This window comes from Tursiops truncatus, chromosome 5, assembly GCF_011762595.2.
Source record: "Tursiops truncatus isolate mTurTru1 chromosome 5, mTurTru1.mat.Y, whole genome shotgun sequence".
NCBI classification, from domain to species: domain Eukaryota; kingdom Metazoa; phylum Chordata; class Mammalia; order Artiodactyla; family Delphinidae; genus Tursiops; species Tursiops truncatus.
The window spans coordinates 103561076-103580265 of NC_047038.1; the positions used below are offsets into that span (position 1 = coordinate 103561076).

At 35.5% G+C, this 19190-nt stretch overlaps 1 protein-coding gene across 4 annotated transcripts in view; it reads left to right on the forward strand.

The window, feature by feature from the left end:
* The window catches only part of TLL1 (tolloid like 1), a 261296-nt gene that overhangs the window by 217515 nt on the left and 24591 nt on the right, over nucleotides 1–19190 (forward strand). For all 4 annotated transcript variants that reach the window (XM_073805456.1, XM_033857236.2, XM_073805457.1 and 1 more), the window contains 2 exons: nucleotides 4223–4348; nucleotides 6902–7029. In XM_073805456.1, the coding sequence (XP_073661557.1) occupies nucleotides 4223–4348; nucleotides 6902–7029 (254 nt within the window). The remainder of the gene's footprint in view (nucleotides 1–4222; nucleotides 4349–6901; nucleotides 7030–19190) is intronic.

The window sequence follows — 19190 nt, forward strand, 5'->3', positions numbered from 1 at the left end:
GCAGTGAGAGCTGCACATAGACATTCCACCTTCTTTAGGCAACCTGGTAGTGGTGAAAAGACTCAATGATGACTTGAAGGATAACCTCATTAAATGGCAGTCCCCCTCACGGGTAACTTAATGGGAACATGATCCTTTCCTGATGGACCCAGTGACCTGCACAGTAGCAGAAATGCAGTAAAACCCAGATTTCTTGATTCCCAGTTTATTTCTGTCTGTAGCAAATATAGGAGTCAGATAAAATGATTTGTGTGATATTTCTACCTCTGTATTCAAGTGATTTCAACTGACCTGCTCCTCGTCTTATCTACCTTTCAGTGTTTATAGATATTTCTTTACATTGTTCCTCCTGTACACCATTTCTTTCATGGAATGGTCATAGGTATTTTTAGAATAAATTCAACCTGATATTATTCTAACAAAACATTAAATATTAGTGTGATTAATTTCAAATAGAGCTCTCCTATGATTCTGAATCCTGTTCCAAGTTTCATGATAAATGATATTTAAATATTTGCATGTTTTAGAAAGATCAAATTGTCTGTCGTTGCTCTCAGTAGAGCTTATCAGAGGTCTTTTGAAGGTGATTATTTTTTCAACAGTTTTGTGTTGACACCTGTGTGTGTCTTGTATACATGCACACATGCATGGGGTGTATGTGTGTATGCATGAATGTGTGTGATCTGTTTATTTTATATTTGAGCATTTATTGTAAGTATATCTGCTCATGTGTTTCTGTTCTGGTGCGTGGACCCTTTACTTCTTTTTCCTACAGACAAGGAAGCTTTCTGCAAAGAGAAAATTTTTATTTTTGAATCTTGCAAGAACTTGATACAGGTTGCCACTTCAGTCCCATCCAGTATGTATTATTCATAGACTAATGGCTTCTTACAGTCTCAAGGATACTCTGCAGGCCTCTGATGGGAAAATGCCACTTCCTTTTTCCATAATAATGGACGTTTCCTTCATCTAGCATGAAGGAATGGAAATCAGATATGTCCATTCCAAAGAAGGAGGCTAATTTCCACCTGCAAAGATTAAATGTTTTGATTTCTACTCAATAAAATGTTTGTTTCTCTTACTAATAAAAACTATTTTTTAAATTCCATGCCTATAGTATGAAAATGTTAGAAAATTTCAAATGAATCATTGATAGAATTCTCAATTATTGAATTTGCTTTGCAGACTTTCTGAGAAATTTTTAGAACTCTGCAATCTCCTTCCTTCTCTCTTTCTTTGGATTTTCATTGTTCAAAATATTAGTAGTTTGTGTCCTAAGAGGAGAAAAGGAAAGAAAGTGAAAACAGAATTATATTTGCTAATAGTTTTTTTTCTCAAGTTTGATGACCTTTTATAATAAGTTCAGAATATATTTGTGGAACTCATCTTTTATGATATTAAGTTAAATAAATAGCTTTCTTTGTTTGTGTGATATTAAAAAGTCTGGATAATTCCAAGTATTCCGATGTTTACTAAAATTTTGTCTTTTCATATTGACTATTTGGCATATGCCAGCACAATTTTAAATGCTACTTTGCTGGGGATGATGACTTTTATCTGCTGCTTTTAATTTCTATTTTGATTTGTCCAATTTTGAATTTTAGCTAAGCTTTAGATTAACCTATACATATATTCTAGCAGTGTATTTGATAACTCAATTTTAATGTGACATCACTTGTATTAAGAAATGTTTGATGCAGGGAAGAAGACAGGAAACATTTATCAACTGGAACACTGAAAAGTAATAGATACTTAGACAATATGACTATATAAAATCTTCATGCTCCTCCTCCTCTTCTTCCTCATTTTATTCTTCTTCCTCTAAAAATTATTTTTCCAGCACAATAGAAATAGGAAAAACTGGCTACAAAAAACTACTATTCAAATATGAATGGTTTCACTTTCAACTTTATTTCTCTTTACTTACTATTACTGCAAGTCAGATTATGTTCTATCAGATCTAAAGAAAATAACTCTCCTTACAAATATCACCTAGCAACATGAGATTTCCACTAGAATGAAGTTTAAATGTTAGAAATATTTTATGTTTTGGAATTGTTTTCATTATAAAATGACTGTAGGTTTAAAAATTCAGCAATACTAACTTGTGTTCTTTCTTTTAACATTTTTATATCTCTCATGTATGGTAGTCTAAACAGATCCAAATAAAAGGATGACTCAGGCAGTCCCTGCCCTGATAGGTTTGTCACTGAGCAACCTGTTTACCAGTCAATTGCAAATGTGAACTAATTTTTTCTAAATTACTTTACTTACAATTCTTAGATTTCCAAACAACCCTCAAAAATCTGGTTGACCTAGAGTACAACTAAAGTTCACTATATCAGGTTTTAAGTATACCAAGCAAACATTAGATAAATATTTTTATAGGAAATATGTGTCTATTTCAGAGTAATTCTAGCACCAGAAATTTTTAAATTGGCTCTTTCCTTTTAACAATGATGAAGTGTATTTCTGCATCAACTCATGAAGAAGTATTTTTCCAAAGCATCTTAAGAGCCCCTGGAAAGGTGTGTTAAAATAGTAAATTTAAATCATCTACTGCTTGACTGTCTGAATTAGGAAATGCAGGTAGCTGACAGCATGGTAGTAGGAAATATGGTTCACCATTCACCCATTCTGCACAGGTCATTCACAATTTACCACGTGTAATTTTCACTGTTGATACAATTAAGGTAATGGGACTTCCAAATTATGAATTTCTCTAAAGTTAATTTTACAAGGCTAATTCTCTATTAATTTCTGATTTCTTATATATTTTGATGTTTGATGTTCTCTTAGAGATAAATTTTCTTTATTCTATGCTTTTTTTCTCCTCTGCTTAGCCTCCATAGTAAGTATTAAAAGTGTAATGGAAGTGTTAAGGATAGGTAGAGAACACATAAATTGCAGATATATTGATCCTGATATATTCTTTAGAACTTTGGGACTGCCTGTATGTATATGGAATATTCTTATATTGCCAATGCATGAATTGGCAATATAAGACATAGCATATATGTGCTATGTCATGTTATCAGTCTACAAAATCGGAAAAAATAGTTACATTCATAAAAATTACTATCAGATCCTTGGATAAAAATGTCTTTCCTAAACCCATCTCCATAGGGGGAATATTGATTTGATTACAAAGGCAAAAATAACATTTGCTATTTGTGTGCCACCATGAGCTCACAAATTCTCACTAGAAAAATCAGTTCACAGTATAAATTTTGAATTCAGCCTGACCTTTGATGTGACTGTCGTGCGTCCTTTTTGTTCTCTGTGCTATGGGGGTGGGGAAGGTCTGAGTGATGTGTCATCATATGTATGTGTCAGGAGCAGAGGCCAGTATTTACTTTAAAGGACAAGCCAGTCATGGAATGATAGCTAAGCAACATAATATGGTGGCTGATACCTCTCACTGAATTGACTGTCTGCTAATATAGTTGGGATTTTTTCCCTGTAGTGAATTTGTTGTCTATTTCTTAAAGCTTGTATTTCCTATTCTGACCTTTACTTCTAGCACACTAAAAGCCTTTTTACAGAATTACTTATTAATAAACTGGTCTGCTAGAGGAGATTAGTTTAAAATATATAAATTGTTTCTTTTTTAAGATAGTCTAATGATGCCTTATTCTGTCTTGAAATATTATAAAATGTTCAGATTTATTAATGCTAAGCATAACTGCAAAGTTAATGAAAAAAATCAACTACAGTAATTATACTGAGTGATTTTTAAAAAACGATTACACACAAATCTTGGAAATGTGTTTAGCCTCTGCCTATACACCATGATTAATATAGTGAAGGATTTCCCTCCACTTAAATGCCATGATTTGCATTTAATCAAACTACTCACAATTTTTTATTTATTTTAAAAATTGGCTATAAATGTTTAGGATTAGTTGGAAAAATATTCTTTCATTTCCTTTACCCTACTCAAAACTTCTCTAGCATAGGAATGAAAGAGGACTACATGTTGTCACCCTGGTGCAAATGATCTTGGAAACAATTCATGGCACAAGGCTCCAAGCTAAAGAAGGAGTGGGTAGAACTAAGACACTAAATTTTTTGATTTTTTTTTGTTTGTTTTATGTTGAGAACACGGAAAGCTGTGACTTAGTTTACCCTTTGCCAGTGTTAACCACAACTAAATGACTCTCCTTTGATATCCTTTGTTTTTAAAGCTACTTACTAATCTATGGGGTTATCTCTTTGCTAGACAAAGATGAGTGCTCTAAGGATAATGGCGGGTGCCAACATGAGTGTGTCAACACAATGGGAAGCTACATGTGTCAGTGCCGTAATGGATTTGTGCTGCATGAAAATAAACATGATTGCAAGGAAGGTATGAAAGAAGTGTTCTTTTTTTGACAACATCTAGAATTTCATGCAGTTTGGGTAAAGCAGTCCTTCCAGGTAGAGTTAATCATATCAATGAGTGTTAAATGTTAACTGTTCAAATGTCAAAAATAAAAATACATGCAGTGTTCAAAGATCCAAGTCATACTATTGGAAACCTTGTATTACCTAAAGGTACTGCACTTCATATATGGTTGGAATTAGAATAACTTTGTATAACAGACATAGAAGCTGCTGTGATGCCATCTGGCAGCCAGAAAGGCACTACATTATCCCTCAGTCTTCACAGAACAGACCTTATAACTATCTCCATATTTAAACTTAACTTCTGCTAAATGTTTTACATTTGGTTCAATTTCCCTCCCCAAAATATCTCATATATGTGCTACATGAGTGATGTCACTTTAAATACCAGGAGTATCAAATTCAAATGCCTACCAGAAGAAAGACATTTGAAAATACTGTGCCATTTAGAGTTTTAAGTCATGGTTTTGCCCCCTCCCCAGCACACACACACACAGAAGCATCCTAGTAACTCAATAGTAACCTACCAGTTTTTGGTCCCAAATTCTTACCATATTCCAAGGTTTTATAAAGATAATTATCTTAATCTCCTGAGCCAATATGAGCTACATGGGAACAAGAAATAGTTATTCAGGTCTTATTTCTTCCTTTGTGGGTCTGCTCCTGAATTTTCCATTTAACTTGGATTTATTACTAAGGCAGGTTTCATAACTAGTCATTAGAACATGTAGAGTGGTGGGTGCCTGACTAGAACCACAGGTAGATAGCACTTCTTTGTATTCACATTCCAATAGTACAGAATACCCTGAATTGACCCTTGTTCCATTCAGTTCCATTCAAATATGGTCATATGTCACATTTTTTTCCTCTTTATTTCACAGAGTTAATGACATTGCCCAGAATCATATGCAAGTAGGATTTTTTTCTCTTTTTACTTTCATGTATGAGCATAAACCAATGAGATTGTGATATGTGTAACTTGGTAAAGTATTCTGATAAATCAATAGGCTGGGGAATAGGCCCAGTTATTTTGAAATGTGGAAGGTAATTCAGAAATAAAAAAGAGACAGCTTTTCAGAGTATGCATGTAGCCTGTCACTCACAGGTAGCAAATAAATTTAGATATCCAAAGTCTCTCTTCATTAGAGTAAATATTTTCAAGAAAGGACTTCTTTTTAAATGGAACTATATCCAGGCACCCCTAATAAAGTTCATCTTTACTGTTAGTAAAGGGGATGGATTTTCTTTCACCACTGCTATAGTACAGGTGCCTTATACAGTTTAGCAGTGAGCCTCTTGGCTTTGTCTTATAAACTAAACTATTTGCCAGATCTGGGAGATTCCACACTTCATATGGCCAAGGCAAGGACAGGGATAATGGGATTTAGGAAACCTTGTCAAGACAGGATCCAGACTTTAAGACTACTGTCTTGCTGCATGACCCTATATAGTTTGAAAGGAGCTAAATTTCACCCTTTTTTTGTGTTCCTTGGTTAAGAATCCAAATCTCCCTATGGAAACCCGGCACAATTAAAGCAAAGGTCTAGTCGGAGAGCATGTGCCAACAGCACAGTAATGTCAGTCATTTTGTCCTTACTGTGCAGCCCTGTAGTGCCACAAGTGTTTTTTCCATATAGTAGAGGATTTCCCCAGAGATTTCTTGGAAAATTTCACAGAATTAATTGTATTTTAGAATCGGTTACACAATACATAACAAATAATTTCCAGCCTAAGCCAGGATGTGCAGGGTGACACTTCATAAATTATATAGATAGAATACAGTCTGAGGATATTACATGCTTTTGAAGTTTGAAATTAACAATATTGGATGGTCCCCTCCAAGATGAAGTTGTTTAAATTGTAAGACCTAAAAGAAATTTCATGTTAATTGAATGACACTTTCTTAAATTAATTCAGAAGCTAGTAGCTGTTTACATATTTTTCCCCTTAGTGCTTCATTTCACTGTGATGAAATGACAGATAATTTACTTAAGCAGCTAAAATTATGGTTTAAGCATTCAAGTGTATACTTTAACAAAGAGAGAGAGAAAATGTAAAGACATGTTTCATAAAGTGGCTTAGTGATACTAGTTAGCTATAAATGATGTTTCTGTTAATAGGAAGAAAATAACTGAAAACGACATAGTCATTTTTGTTGTGGCATTGCATTAAATATTTTGCACATACCAAGAGTTGATAGCTTTGATTGTCAATAATGTTGCTCTGTTAAAATCTAAACTTACAGATCCAGCAGTTAAAAAGAGTTCATTTTCTTGTAGACATTTATTTAATTCATTGTAAACACAATTTCATGTGAACCCAAAACCAAACATTTTCTGATTATGATAATGATTATGCAACAGGTTTACCAAAGCAGATGAATATGATACTGGAGACTAGAGTGAGTTATTGAGGAAAATCTTTCATCAGGATAGTGTGTAAACAGGCTACTTCCTTGCTGGCCCAATTCTGGGCTAGATTTCCACACTAATTGATTTTATCATTATTGGCACAGCTGAGTGTGAACAGAAGATTCACAGTCCAAGTGGCTTCATCACTAGTCCCAACTGGCCAGACAAGTACCCAAGCAGGAAAGAATGCACATGGGAAATCAGTGCAACTCCTGGTCATCGAATCAAATTAGTAAGTGAGCGTGTTGTTCTTTTTTCTGTTAAGCTGCCTGCCCGTATCTTGCACAGCTAGTGCATGGAAATAAAATAAATAAAATGAATGTTTATTTAATTGAATTGAATTAGTAGGCAGGTGGGAAAGACTTTCTTTCTTATGTTTTCCTACTAACACTAATAAATTCCTGATTTCCTAGATCAAGGTGATAGTAATGGTAGCCATGTAGTTCTTGTACAGTCTTCTTATCCTGGATGGGATGCTTTAAAAGGCATTACCAAAATTACTACAAAACAATATGTTCTACTTCCTAATATGTTATTGAAATAATGTTTCCAAATGGAGATATAAATGAAGGAACAAAAATATCAGAAATTCAGCAAGAAAGCAATAAGTATTCACTTCAATGCAGCATAGTAAATTCTATCAGTTGTGTCAATTCTATATGACTCATATACAAAGCATATGTATTTTTATAATAAAACTAATTTTGTCTTATGGTTTATGGAATATTATTTTTGCATAATGTAGTTGCCCTCTTTAGATGAGTACCGTTATCATTAGACTTCTTCCAAATTCAAATATGAATGTAATATATGTCCTCTCTCCTGTATTCTATGAATCTTGCATTCTGTCCTGGTCATCTGACAGTACATCTTAAATTTCATTATAGGCTACAGAATACTTGAAGAGTATACTTTAAAGAAATAGAATCATAGGAATATAGAAATTTTAACAATTTTCTGAAATATGCTGTTGTCAAAAGCAGGAAGGAATGCCAACTAACAAAGTTCAGGACAGTCTAACAAGAACCATAACAAAGGACAAGAAATTGTCTTGAGAATGAGGCTACCAGTCCACTGTAGCTTACTGGACCAGTCCAGTTAATTTTGAAAGTCTGTTTGAACCCTTTCCTTCAGTGGGTTTTTTTGGTCAATAAAGACATCTTATTCATATGCAACATAATAATAATATTATTAGAGACTGTCACTGAGATATTCATATTCCTATTATGGAGTTCCTTCCAATCACTGTATTTGTAAGATATCAGTATATGACTTTTTGAAAAGAGACATCAATTCATTTCAGCCACTCTTTGGAAGGATGCTAGGTGCTAAGATAACAGCACTGTAGGATTTGATTGCTTTCCAGTCCTGTTGAAGACCCTGACTGAGATGATCACTCTCTGAAGCTTATGGGCTGAGATGCAAAGGCTGCATTCTTTTCAGCAGTGCAATAGCTAAGGCAGTTGGGAAAATGGATTTTCCTGAAGACTTTTGTGTGTGTGTGTACATCCAAGTTTCATCTGGTATCATATTCCTTCTCCCTGAAGAATTTCTTTTTATATTGTGTGTAGAGTAAGTCTGTGCAGAGTATGTATTTTATACCCAAAGATATTTTCATTGGGTATAAAATTCTAAGATAGCAATTTTGTTTTCTCAGCTGCACTTTAAATACCTGACTCCACTATTTTCTGTCCTTCATGGTTTTTAATGTCTGTGGTAAATCTTAATTTTATTCCTGTGGAAATAATGATTCTTTTCTCTGATGGCTGCCTTCAACATTTTTTTATCAGCACTTTGAATATAATGTATCTGGGAGTGTGTATGTGTGTGTGTGTGTGTGTGTGTGTGTGTGTGTGTGTGTCCATCTGTCTATCTGTTTAGTAATTTATCCTTCTGAGAAATCTTTGAATTTCTTGCATCTATGTTGTGATGACTGCCATGAATTTTTGAAAACTCTTGACCATTATTTCTTGACAAACTTCTCCTGCATTATTGTCTCTCTTCTTCTGGGATTCAAATTACACATATGTGAGATTGTTTCATATTATCCCGTAACTCTTGAATTCTGTTATTTTTTTGCCACTCTTTTTGTCTTTAAGCTTGGGTTATTTCTATGGGCTGGTCTTCAAGTTCAATGATTGTCTATTCAGTTGTCTTAAGTCTACTTATGAGTTTGACAGAGGTATTCTTTATCTCCCTTATCATGTTTCTTTATTTCTTGAATTTCCATTTGATTTTTTAGTAGAGTTCCTGTGTATTAGTCTGCTTAGGTGGCCATAACAAAATACCACAAATTGAGTGGCTAAAACAACAAAAATGTATTTTCTTACAGATCTGGAGGCTAGATGTTCAAGATCAAGGGACTGTGGGGACTGGTGTCTGGTGAGGCCTCTTTTCCTGACTTGTAGATGGCTGCTTTATCACTGTGTCCTCGCTTGGCCTTTCCTCTGTGTGTACATATGGAGAGAGAGAGAGACAGAGACAGAGAGTGCATGCTCTGGTGTCTCTTCATCTTCTTATAAGGACATTAGCCCTGTGGGATCTGGCCTCACCCTTATGACCTCATTTAACCTTGATTACCTCCCTAAAGGACCTGTCTCCTAACGCAATCACATTGGGTTTAGGGCTTCAGTGCATGTGTTTGGCCAGGATGCACAATTCAATTCATAACACCATCTCTGCTGAAATTTCTCATTTGATAGATTAAACATAGGGGTCATGTTTGAGTCTGCTCTGTTGATTATTTTCTCGCTTAACACTGTGCTTTTCTTCTTGCCTTTTTGTGTGTCATGTAATTTTTGATTAAACATCAGACATTTTGTGTTTAACAGTAGAGACTTTATGTCTGGAAATGGTTACATCTCTTCTGTTAGGCTGTTAGTGAATGTGTGTATATGGGAAGGGATGTTGTTGAGTGAATATAGTCAGTAATTAGCTGAGTTTGGGTTGTCTTTTTCCTATGATTACCTTCAGTGAACCATTGGCTTTAATTCCTTTCTCTTAGATTGAAGGCTGGAATTTCAGATGCATTTTCTCAATGTTTCTCCTTTACCTTTAGCTTCTGCTTTCATCTCTATCACAAATTGTATCCCTCTTCACACTTTTTTCCCTCAACCAGTGATAGACTGCAGTTACACACTGCTTGGTGCTTGGTAGTCTGGTGGTGAGGACAAGGGGTTCTCTACCTTAGACAGGATCTGTTTCTAGGTCTTAGAAATAGCCTTTCTCAGTGGTCCTGCCTCTTCTCTTCCTGGCAGCCAAACTCCATCTATCTCTGGTTGGTCTTCTCTGGGAGAGTTTCTTTTCCCTCTCCCAGTTGTAGCAGGTCTCTGATATTATTGGTGTAGGCTCCTGAGTCCAAGACTTCCCCAGGGTTGGAAGTTTTATTTGTTTGTTTGTTTGTTTAAGCTTTCCTGTGGCTACAGTGGGTCTGCATGTTTGCCCTGGTGTTGACAGGTTTTCTGCTCCTCCCCCAGAGGCTTATTTTATTTTCCAGAGAAAGGTTGCAACAGGACTTCATGCTTTTCTCCCAGCAGTGACCACTTCCCCCTCCAAGCCTGCAACACCAAGAAAGGTACTTGCCTAACTCCTACTCTTCCCACAGTCTTTCTCATGAGCAGGAGATTGAAGTCCATGGAGAAGAGCCTGCAAGTGGGTGCAAACTCTTGTGTCTACAGCTCCTAGGGTGCTATACTCTAGTCCACAGCTGACCTTTACAATACATTACAATTGTAGCTGAATGCATCTAACCTAGTTATATGGCACCCAGCATCTCTTCTAGCTGTAGTCTGTCACTGGTGACATGCTCGTGTCTCATCTCTCCTTGACAGGGGCTGAGAGTCAGTGGATTTGATACTACTTGGTTGACTAGTGACTTTGGCTCTTTGATGTGTTCAGCAAAGTTGTGATTTTTTTACTTTACATAGGTTTTCTTGCTAGGGTAGAAGGAACACTAGTCCCAGTTTTCTATATCCAAGGGGAAATAGAACTCCTAATATACCTTAACTCGAAAAAATGTCAATAATTTATTTTTTCTCAATTATATACCTTTCAGTTTATTGAGCATCCCTTTCAACTCTAGGACAGTCTGCTTCTTTACAAATTACAGGCAAATATTCCACTTGAAGATCAGGAGAGTCTGTTCAACAATGGTCATACATGCTAGTATCCTAAGAAGATAATTTTTGGAAGGAAAGGAGCTTTAATGCAACTATTGATCTTTGTTTTAAGTATTTGACTTTGTGATCTTTGTAGAAGTAGTTACAGTCTAAGCCAGAATATTAACAGGCATCAGAATTAACCTGGAAGACTTGTTAAAACACATTTTTGCCACTCCAAGTTTTCTGAATCAGAGCGTAATATTGATTCCACTCTCTTATTTCATTAATCATGTTTATATAAAACCTGACTCACAATATCACTCTAACAATCAGGATCAGTAGAAAGTGTGTTGTAACAGATTAGCTACCAACTTCAAGTGATATTTTAGTTCTATACTTTTTAACTCTTACCATTTTGACATTATTGTTGCTTACGTTTACTATTTTGTCTCCCTCCTTGTAATACAACTGTTAATGAATCTTACCTACTTTAAAACTGAAACCACTGTCTGTTACGGATCTCAGCCAATGGACATTTGGCCAGCACTGTTTGTAATATTCAAACCATTCAATTACCTACCTATATGTTTTGACATTTATTATACAGATTTGATCAAGAAGATATATTGTTTAAAATAAATGCATTTTGTTTGGTTTCTTTAGGATCCTTAATTTTCATGGAGGAACTTGAACCCAAACTAAATTTGGAAAATAGATTCCAAGGAAACTTGGAAAATTCTGAAATCTATTAATCCTGTTAGGTCAAGAGCTACTGATAGATACTCAGTTCAAAGCTAGTTTCTTTATAGGCCAAGGCAAAAAAGAAAAGGCAAAGAAAAGATTTGGTGTCCCTGTGTGCACCATGGAGCTTTCTTTACAACTCATATTTACTCCTCTTACCTTAGGCTGTGTGGAAAAATAAGAAAACATTTCTAAATATTTTACCTATTCATACAGAAGCAAAGAAAAGGAAATTGTCCTTGAAGACAATTCCATGATATATTTTTTTAAAACACCTTGTTTATGAATTTTGAGAGTCTTACTGTTCTTTCTAACCCAGATATTCCTTTAACTTAACATAGAGTTGTATTGAGTGACGTGCAAGTAGTGGCTTATGGGTATAAGCAAGCCTCTTTCACTGCATCTGAGATAACCATTATTTTAGTTAATTTGGTTTATTTGTAAGACTACAAATGAATATTATTTAGGTTACTTAGATAATCTTGCCATTATGGAATATGAGAGGAATTACAATAAAATTCAGTGCCCTTTGTGAGATACAAGCATTCTTGTGCATAGTATTTATTTACCATAGTGTGGTTATCTATATCTAGTGTACAATAATTATGTGTAAGGACTGAACTATCAGTAGTGGTAGTTTATTACTGATTTATGGAAATTTAAGACTTCTGGCATTAATATGCAATTATTACCTTTTATGCACTGTTCTAGTTATCTACTGCTTCATAATAAGCTAACCCAAAACTTCATGACTTAAAACAAGAACCATTTTATAATATCCCATGGTTTTGTGGGGAAGAGGTCATGATTTGAGTAATGCTTTGCTGGCAATTCTTCAGTTGCCCATGGCGTTGATTGAGGTCAGTAAGTGATATTCACCTGGGGCATGGTCTGGCTGGGAGGGTCAAGTTGGCTTTAATTTTATGTCTGTCACCTTGGTAGGGAGGGCTAGAAGGCTGACTTAGCTGGAACAACCAGAGCACCTACACATGACCATTCTAGCATGGTGGTCTCAGGGGAACCATACCCTTTACATGGAAGTTCTGGATCCCCAAAAAGAGTGTTCCAAGAGGCCTAGGGGAGTACCCAAGTAGCTCCTGAACATTACCTCTATGCATTCTATAGTAAAGCAAATCAAAAAAGCTAACCAGTATTGAAGGGGAAGAATATTAGACTTCATGACTCAATGGGAGAAGTAGCAAAGAATGTGTAGCCATCTTTAATCCCACACATGCGTTTAAGTGTATGAGACAGCATATATTTGGGAAAGTAAAGATGACACAAATGAGTTACTGCCTATACTCTCCTAAGTAGTTTCTCTAGGCAAAGTCCAGAATGTGCAGTCAGAATACTGTTAGGTTGTAGTATACCACCTAGTATACAAACAGGAAATATTTAAAGGTAATTTTTTTCTAATTCAATACTAAATTCTATCCAGTAATATAAAATAGCAATTTGAATACAATAATAACATAAATTATGTCTATACATAATGAACATAATCATCAATTTTTGTCTTTAAGTCATGAATTCCCTATTATAAAGCAAAATATGAAAATCAAGTAGAATTGTGTGTATGAGTCAATATAGTGGTTCTTGAGGATTTTTTGCATTCTTGTATATACCTTCTCTTATCTTTATAAGACCCTGGAATATTACCTTCATATAAATGCAGTAAGCTAGGGAGCTGGGATCCAGAGACCCTGGGAGTGTCATTTTTAAAAATTCTAAAATAGTCACTCTCTCATATGAAATTCTACAAGTAAAAATATGAATGTTCTTAAGTTTTCCATTTCTTGAAAATGCTCTCCAAATTGTAAAATGTAGCTTGGGCACATTTGTATCTCTTAAAACTGTACTTAGGCTAAGACTGTGTGTATAGTTCCCAATGGTTTCAAAGTGGTATCTTGTATATTACCTGAAGTTGATGTCATAAATGACAGTTATAGATAAGGAAGCAGTCCCAGGCATTTAGATGACTTGGAAAGTTTATAAAGGTAGTAGGAGTCTAACTACCTTCAAGCCCAAGCATTCTGTCTCTACAGAAAAATCTTATTTTTCCTTACAGCATCCTGCATCAGAGAAGAAAGAGATCCATAATTGCTGTGTACACTTATGCAATAATTTAAATGGAAAATAATCATATTTCCTAATATGATTAGGAAAATTTGTTAGAATAACATCCTAACAAAATTACAATGATTAAATAAATGATTAAACAGATATACAGCAGAGACTTCTGTCTAGATCCTAGCACTGCTACTTACTAGTTGTGTTATCTTGGGAAGATACTTATTTTAAAACCTTGATTTCTTCATCTGGAAATTGAAGCTGCTGTTTACAAATTTTGTGTGTATACAAAATGAACTTGTATACAACGTATTTGGCACAGTGCTTTATTAAGTTCCAATAAATGCTGCTGTATGATATCATAATAATAATCATAATTATGATAATAATCTAAATTTTTTTATTTTTATTGAAAATTCAACCATGATCAAGTTTTTGTGTAGCCTTATAAATTTGAAATTCAATCCTTAGTGATCCACTGATTGTTTAGTAGCATATTGTTTAGCTTCCATGTGTTTGTATTTTTTGTAGTTTTTTTCTTATAATTGGTTTCTAGTCTCAAAGTGTTGTGATCTGAAAACATGCTTGATATGATTTCAGTTTTCTTAAATTTACTGAGACTTGTTTTGTAGGCTAGCATGTGACCTATCCTGGAGAATGTTCCATGTGCACTTGAAAAGAATGTGTTCTGTGGCTTTCAAATGGAGTGTTCTCTACATATCTATTAAGTTCAGCTGCTCTAATGGGTCATTTAAGGCCAGCGTTTCCAGATTCATTTTCTGTCTGGATGATCTGTCCATTGATGTAAGTGAGGTGTTAAAGTCCCCTTCTATTATTGGGTTACTGTCAATTTCTCCCTTTATGTCTGTTCATATTTGCTTTCTATATTCAATATTTAGGTGCTCCTATGCTGGGTGCCTGTATATTCACAATTGTTATATCTTCTTCTTGGATTGATCCCTTCATCATTATGTAGTGTCTTTGTCTCTTGTAACAGTCTTTATCTTAAAGTCTATTTTGTCTACTATAAGTATTGCTACTCCGGCTTTCTTTTGATTTCCATTTGCATGGAATACTTTTTTCCATCCCCTCACTTTCTGTGTGCCTATTTTTTTTTTTTGGCCATGCCACATGGCTCTCAGGATCTTAATTCTCTGACCCACACCCCCTTCAGTGGAAGCACAGAGTCCTAGCCACTGGACCACGAGGGAATTCTAAGTCTATGTGTGTCTTTAGATCGGAAGTTATTCTCCTGTAGGCAGCAAATATATGGGTCCTGTTTTGGTAACCATTCAGCGACTCTGTGTCTTTTGGCTGGAGCAATTAGTCTATTTACATTTAAGGTAATTATTGATATGCATGTTTTGTTGCCACTTTGTTAATGGTTTTGGGGTTGTTTTTGTAGGTCTTTTTTTTCTTCCTTTTTCCCTTCTCTTGTCATTTGATGACTGTGTTTACTATTATGTTTTTAAAGTCCTTTTCCTTTTTATGTGTGCATATCTATTATAGATTTTTGGTTTGCAGTTACCACAGGTTTTTTTTTATAGCAGTCTATGTATATATGTGATTGTTTTAATTTGCTGATCTCTTAATTTCAAATGCATTTTAAAATCCCTGCATTTGTACTCTCCTCCCATAATGATTACTGTTTTGGGTATCATATTTTATGTCTAATTCTTTTGTGTATCCCTTAACTGCTTGCTCTGAATACAGGTGATTTTACTAGTTTTGTCTTTTAACCTCCTTACTAGCTTGTATGTGTATGATTTCCTAGCTTTGCTGCATGTTTGCCTTTACTGGTGAACTTTTTCATTTTGTAATTTTCTTGTTTCTAATTGTGGCCTTTTCTTTTTTGCCTAGACAGATTCCTTCAACATTTGTTGTGAAGCTGGTTTGGTGGTGCTGAATTCTTTTAGCTTTTGCTTGTCTGTAAAGTTATTGATTTCTCCATCAAATCTGAACAAGAACCTTGCTGGGTAGAGAATTCTTGGGTGGAAATTTTTCTCTTTCATCACTTTAAATATACTGTGCCACTCCCTCCTGGCCTGCAGAGTTTCTGCTGAAAAAATCAGCTGATAGTCTTATGGGAGTTCCCTTGTATGTTATTTGTTGTTTTTCCCTTTCTACTTTTAATATTCTCTCTTTATCTTTTTGTCATTTTTTTTAACATCTTTACTGGAGTATAATTTCTTCACACTGGTGTGTTAGTTTCTGCTTTATAACAAAGTAAATCAGTTATACATATACATATGTTCCCATATCTCTTCCCTCTTGTGCCTCCCTCCCTCCCACCCTCCCTATCCCACCCCTCTAGGTGGTCACAAACCACCAAGCTGATCTCCCTGTGCTATGTGGCTGCTTCCCACTGGCTATCTATTTTACCTTTGGTAGTATATATATGTCCATGCCACTCTCTCACTTTATCCAAGGTTACCCTTCCCCCTCCCCATATCCTCAAGTCCATTCTCTAGTAGGTCTGTGTCTTCATTCCCATTTTACCCCTAGTTTCTTCATGACCTTTTTTTTTTCTTACATTCCATACAAATGTGTTAGCATACAGTATTTGTCTTTCTCTTTCTGACTTTCTTCACTCTGTATGACAGACTCTAGGTCCATCCACTTCACTACAAATAATGCAATTTCATTTCTTTTTATGGCTGAGTAATATTCCATTGTGTATATGTGCCACATTTTCTATATCCATTCATCTGTTGATGGACATTTAGGTTGCTTCCATGTCCTGGCTATTGTAAATAGAGCTGAAATGAACATTGTGGTACATGACTCTTTTTTGTTGTTGTTGTTGTTGCTGTACGTGGGCCTCTCACTGCTGTGGCCTCTCCCGTTGCCAAACACAGGCTCCGGATGCGCAGGCTCAGTGGCCATGACTCAGGGGCCCAGCCGCTCCGCAGCATGTGGGATCTTCCTGGGCCGGGGCACGAACCCGTGTCCCCTGCATCGGCAGGTGGACTCTCAACCACTGCGCCACCAGGGAAGCCCCGGTACATGACACTTTTTAAATTATGGTTTTCTCAGGGTATATGCCCAGTAGTGAGATTGTTGGGTCGTATGGCAGTTCTACTTTTAGTTTCTTAAGGAACGTCCATACTGTTCTCCATAGTGGCTATATCAATGTACATTCACACCAACAAAGCAAGAGTGTTCCCTTTTCTCCACACCCTCTCCAGCATTTATTGTTTGTATGTTTGCTGATGATGGCCATTCTGACCGGTGTGAGATGATATATCGTTGCAGTTTTGATTTGCATTTCTATAATGATTAATAAGGTTGAGCATTCTTTCATGTGTTTGTTGGCAATCTGTATATCTTCTTTGGAGAAACGACTATTTAGGTATTGTGCCCGTTTTTTGGATTCGGTTTTTGGCTTTTTGTTATTGAGATGCATGAGCTGCTTGTAAATTTTGGAGATTAATCCTTTGTCATTTGCTTCATGTGCAAATATTTCTGCCCATTCTGAGGGTTGTCTTTTGGTCTTGTTTATGGTTTCCTTTGCTGTGCAAAAGCTTTGAAATTTCATTAGGTCCCATTTGTTTATTTTTGGTTTTATTTCCATTTCTCTAGGAGGTAGGTCAAAAAGGATCTGGCTGTGATTTTTGTCATAGAGTGTTCTGCCTATGTTTTCCTCTAAGAATTTGACAGTGTCTGGCCTTACATATAAGTCTTTAATCCATTTTGAGTTTATTTTTGTGTATGGTGTTAGGGAGTGTTGTTCTAATTTCATACTTTTACATGTACCTGTCCAGTTTTCACAGCACCACTTATTGAAGAAGCTGTCTTTTCTCCACTGTACATTCCTGCCTCCTTTATCAAAGATAAGGTGACCATTTTTGTGTGTGAGTTTATCTCTGGGATTCCTATCCTGTTCCATTGATATATATTTCTGTATTTGTGCCAGTACCATATTGTCTTGATTACTGTAGCTTTGTAGTATAGTCTGAAATCAGGGAGCCTGATTCCTCCAGCTCCTTTTTTGAGTCTCAAAATTGCTCTGACTATTTGGGGTCTTTTGTGTTTCCATACAAATTGTGAAATTTTTTGTTCTAGTTCGGTGAAAAATGCCAGTGGTAGTTTCATAGGGATTGCATTGAATCTGTAGATTACTTTGGGTAGTAGAGTCATTTTCACAAGGTTGATTCTTCCAATCCAAGAACATGGTATATCTCTCCATCTATTTGTATCATCTTTAATTTCTTTCATCAGTGACTTATAATTTTCTGCATACAGGTCTTTTGTCTCCTTAGGTAGGTTTATTCCTAGATGTTTTATTCTTTCTGTTGCAATGTTAAATGGGAGTGTTTTCTTAATTTCACTTTCAGATTTTTCATCATTAGTATATAGGAATGCGAGAGATTTCTGTGCATTAATTTTGTATCCTGCTACTTTACCAAATTCATTGATTAGCTCTAATAGTTTTCTGGTAGCATCTTTAGGATTCTCTATGTATAGTATCATGTCATCTACAAACAGTGACAGCTTCATTTCTTCTTTTCTGATTTGGATTCCATTATTTCCTTTTCTTCTCTGATTACTGTGGCTAAAACTTCCAAAACTATGTTGAATAATAGTGGTGAGAGTGGGCAATCTTGTCTTGTTCCTGATCTTAGTGGAAGTGCTTTCAGTTTTTCACCATTGAGGATGATGTTCGCTGTGAGTTTGTCATATATGGCCTTTATCATGTTGAGGAAAGTTCGCTCTACGCCTACTTTCTGCAGGTTTTTTATCATAAATGGGTGTTGAATTTTGTCAAAAGCTTTCTCTGCATCTATTGAGATGATCATATGGTTTTTCTCCTTCAATTTGTTAATATGGTGTATCACGTTGATTGATTTGCGTATATTGAAGAATCCTTGCATTCCTGGAATAAATCCCACTTGATCATGGTATATGATGCTTTTAATGTGCTGTTGGATTCTGTTTGCTAGTATTTTGTTGAGGATTTTTGCATCTATCTTCATCAGTGATATTGGCCTGTAGTTTTCTTTCTTTGTGACATCTTTGTCTGATTTTGGTATCAGGGTGATGGTGGCCTCGTAAAATGAGATTGGGAGTGTTCCTTCCTCTGCTATATTTTGGAAGGGTGTTAGCTCTTCTCTAAATGTTTGATAGAATTTGCCTGTGAAGCCATCTGGTCCTGGGCTTTTGTTTCTTGGAAGATTTTTAATCACAGTTTCAATTTCAGTGCTTGTGATTGGTCTGTCATATTTTCTATTTCTTCCTGGTTCAGTCTCGGCAGGTTGTGCATTTCTAAGAATTTGTCCATTTCTTCCAGGTTGTCCATTTTATTGGCATAGAGTTGCTTGTAGTAATCTCTCATGATCCTTCGTATTTCTGCATTGTCAGTTGTTACTTCTCCTTTTTCATTTCTAATTATATTGATTTGAGTCTTTTCCCTTTTTTTCTTTGTAAGTCTGGCTAATGGTTAATCAATTTTGTTTATCTTCTCAAAGGACCAGCTTTTAGT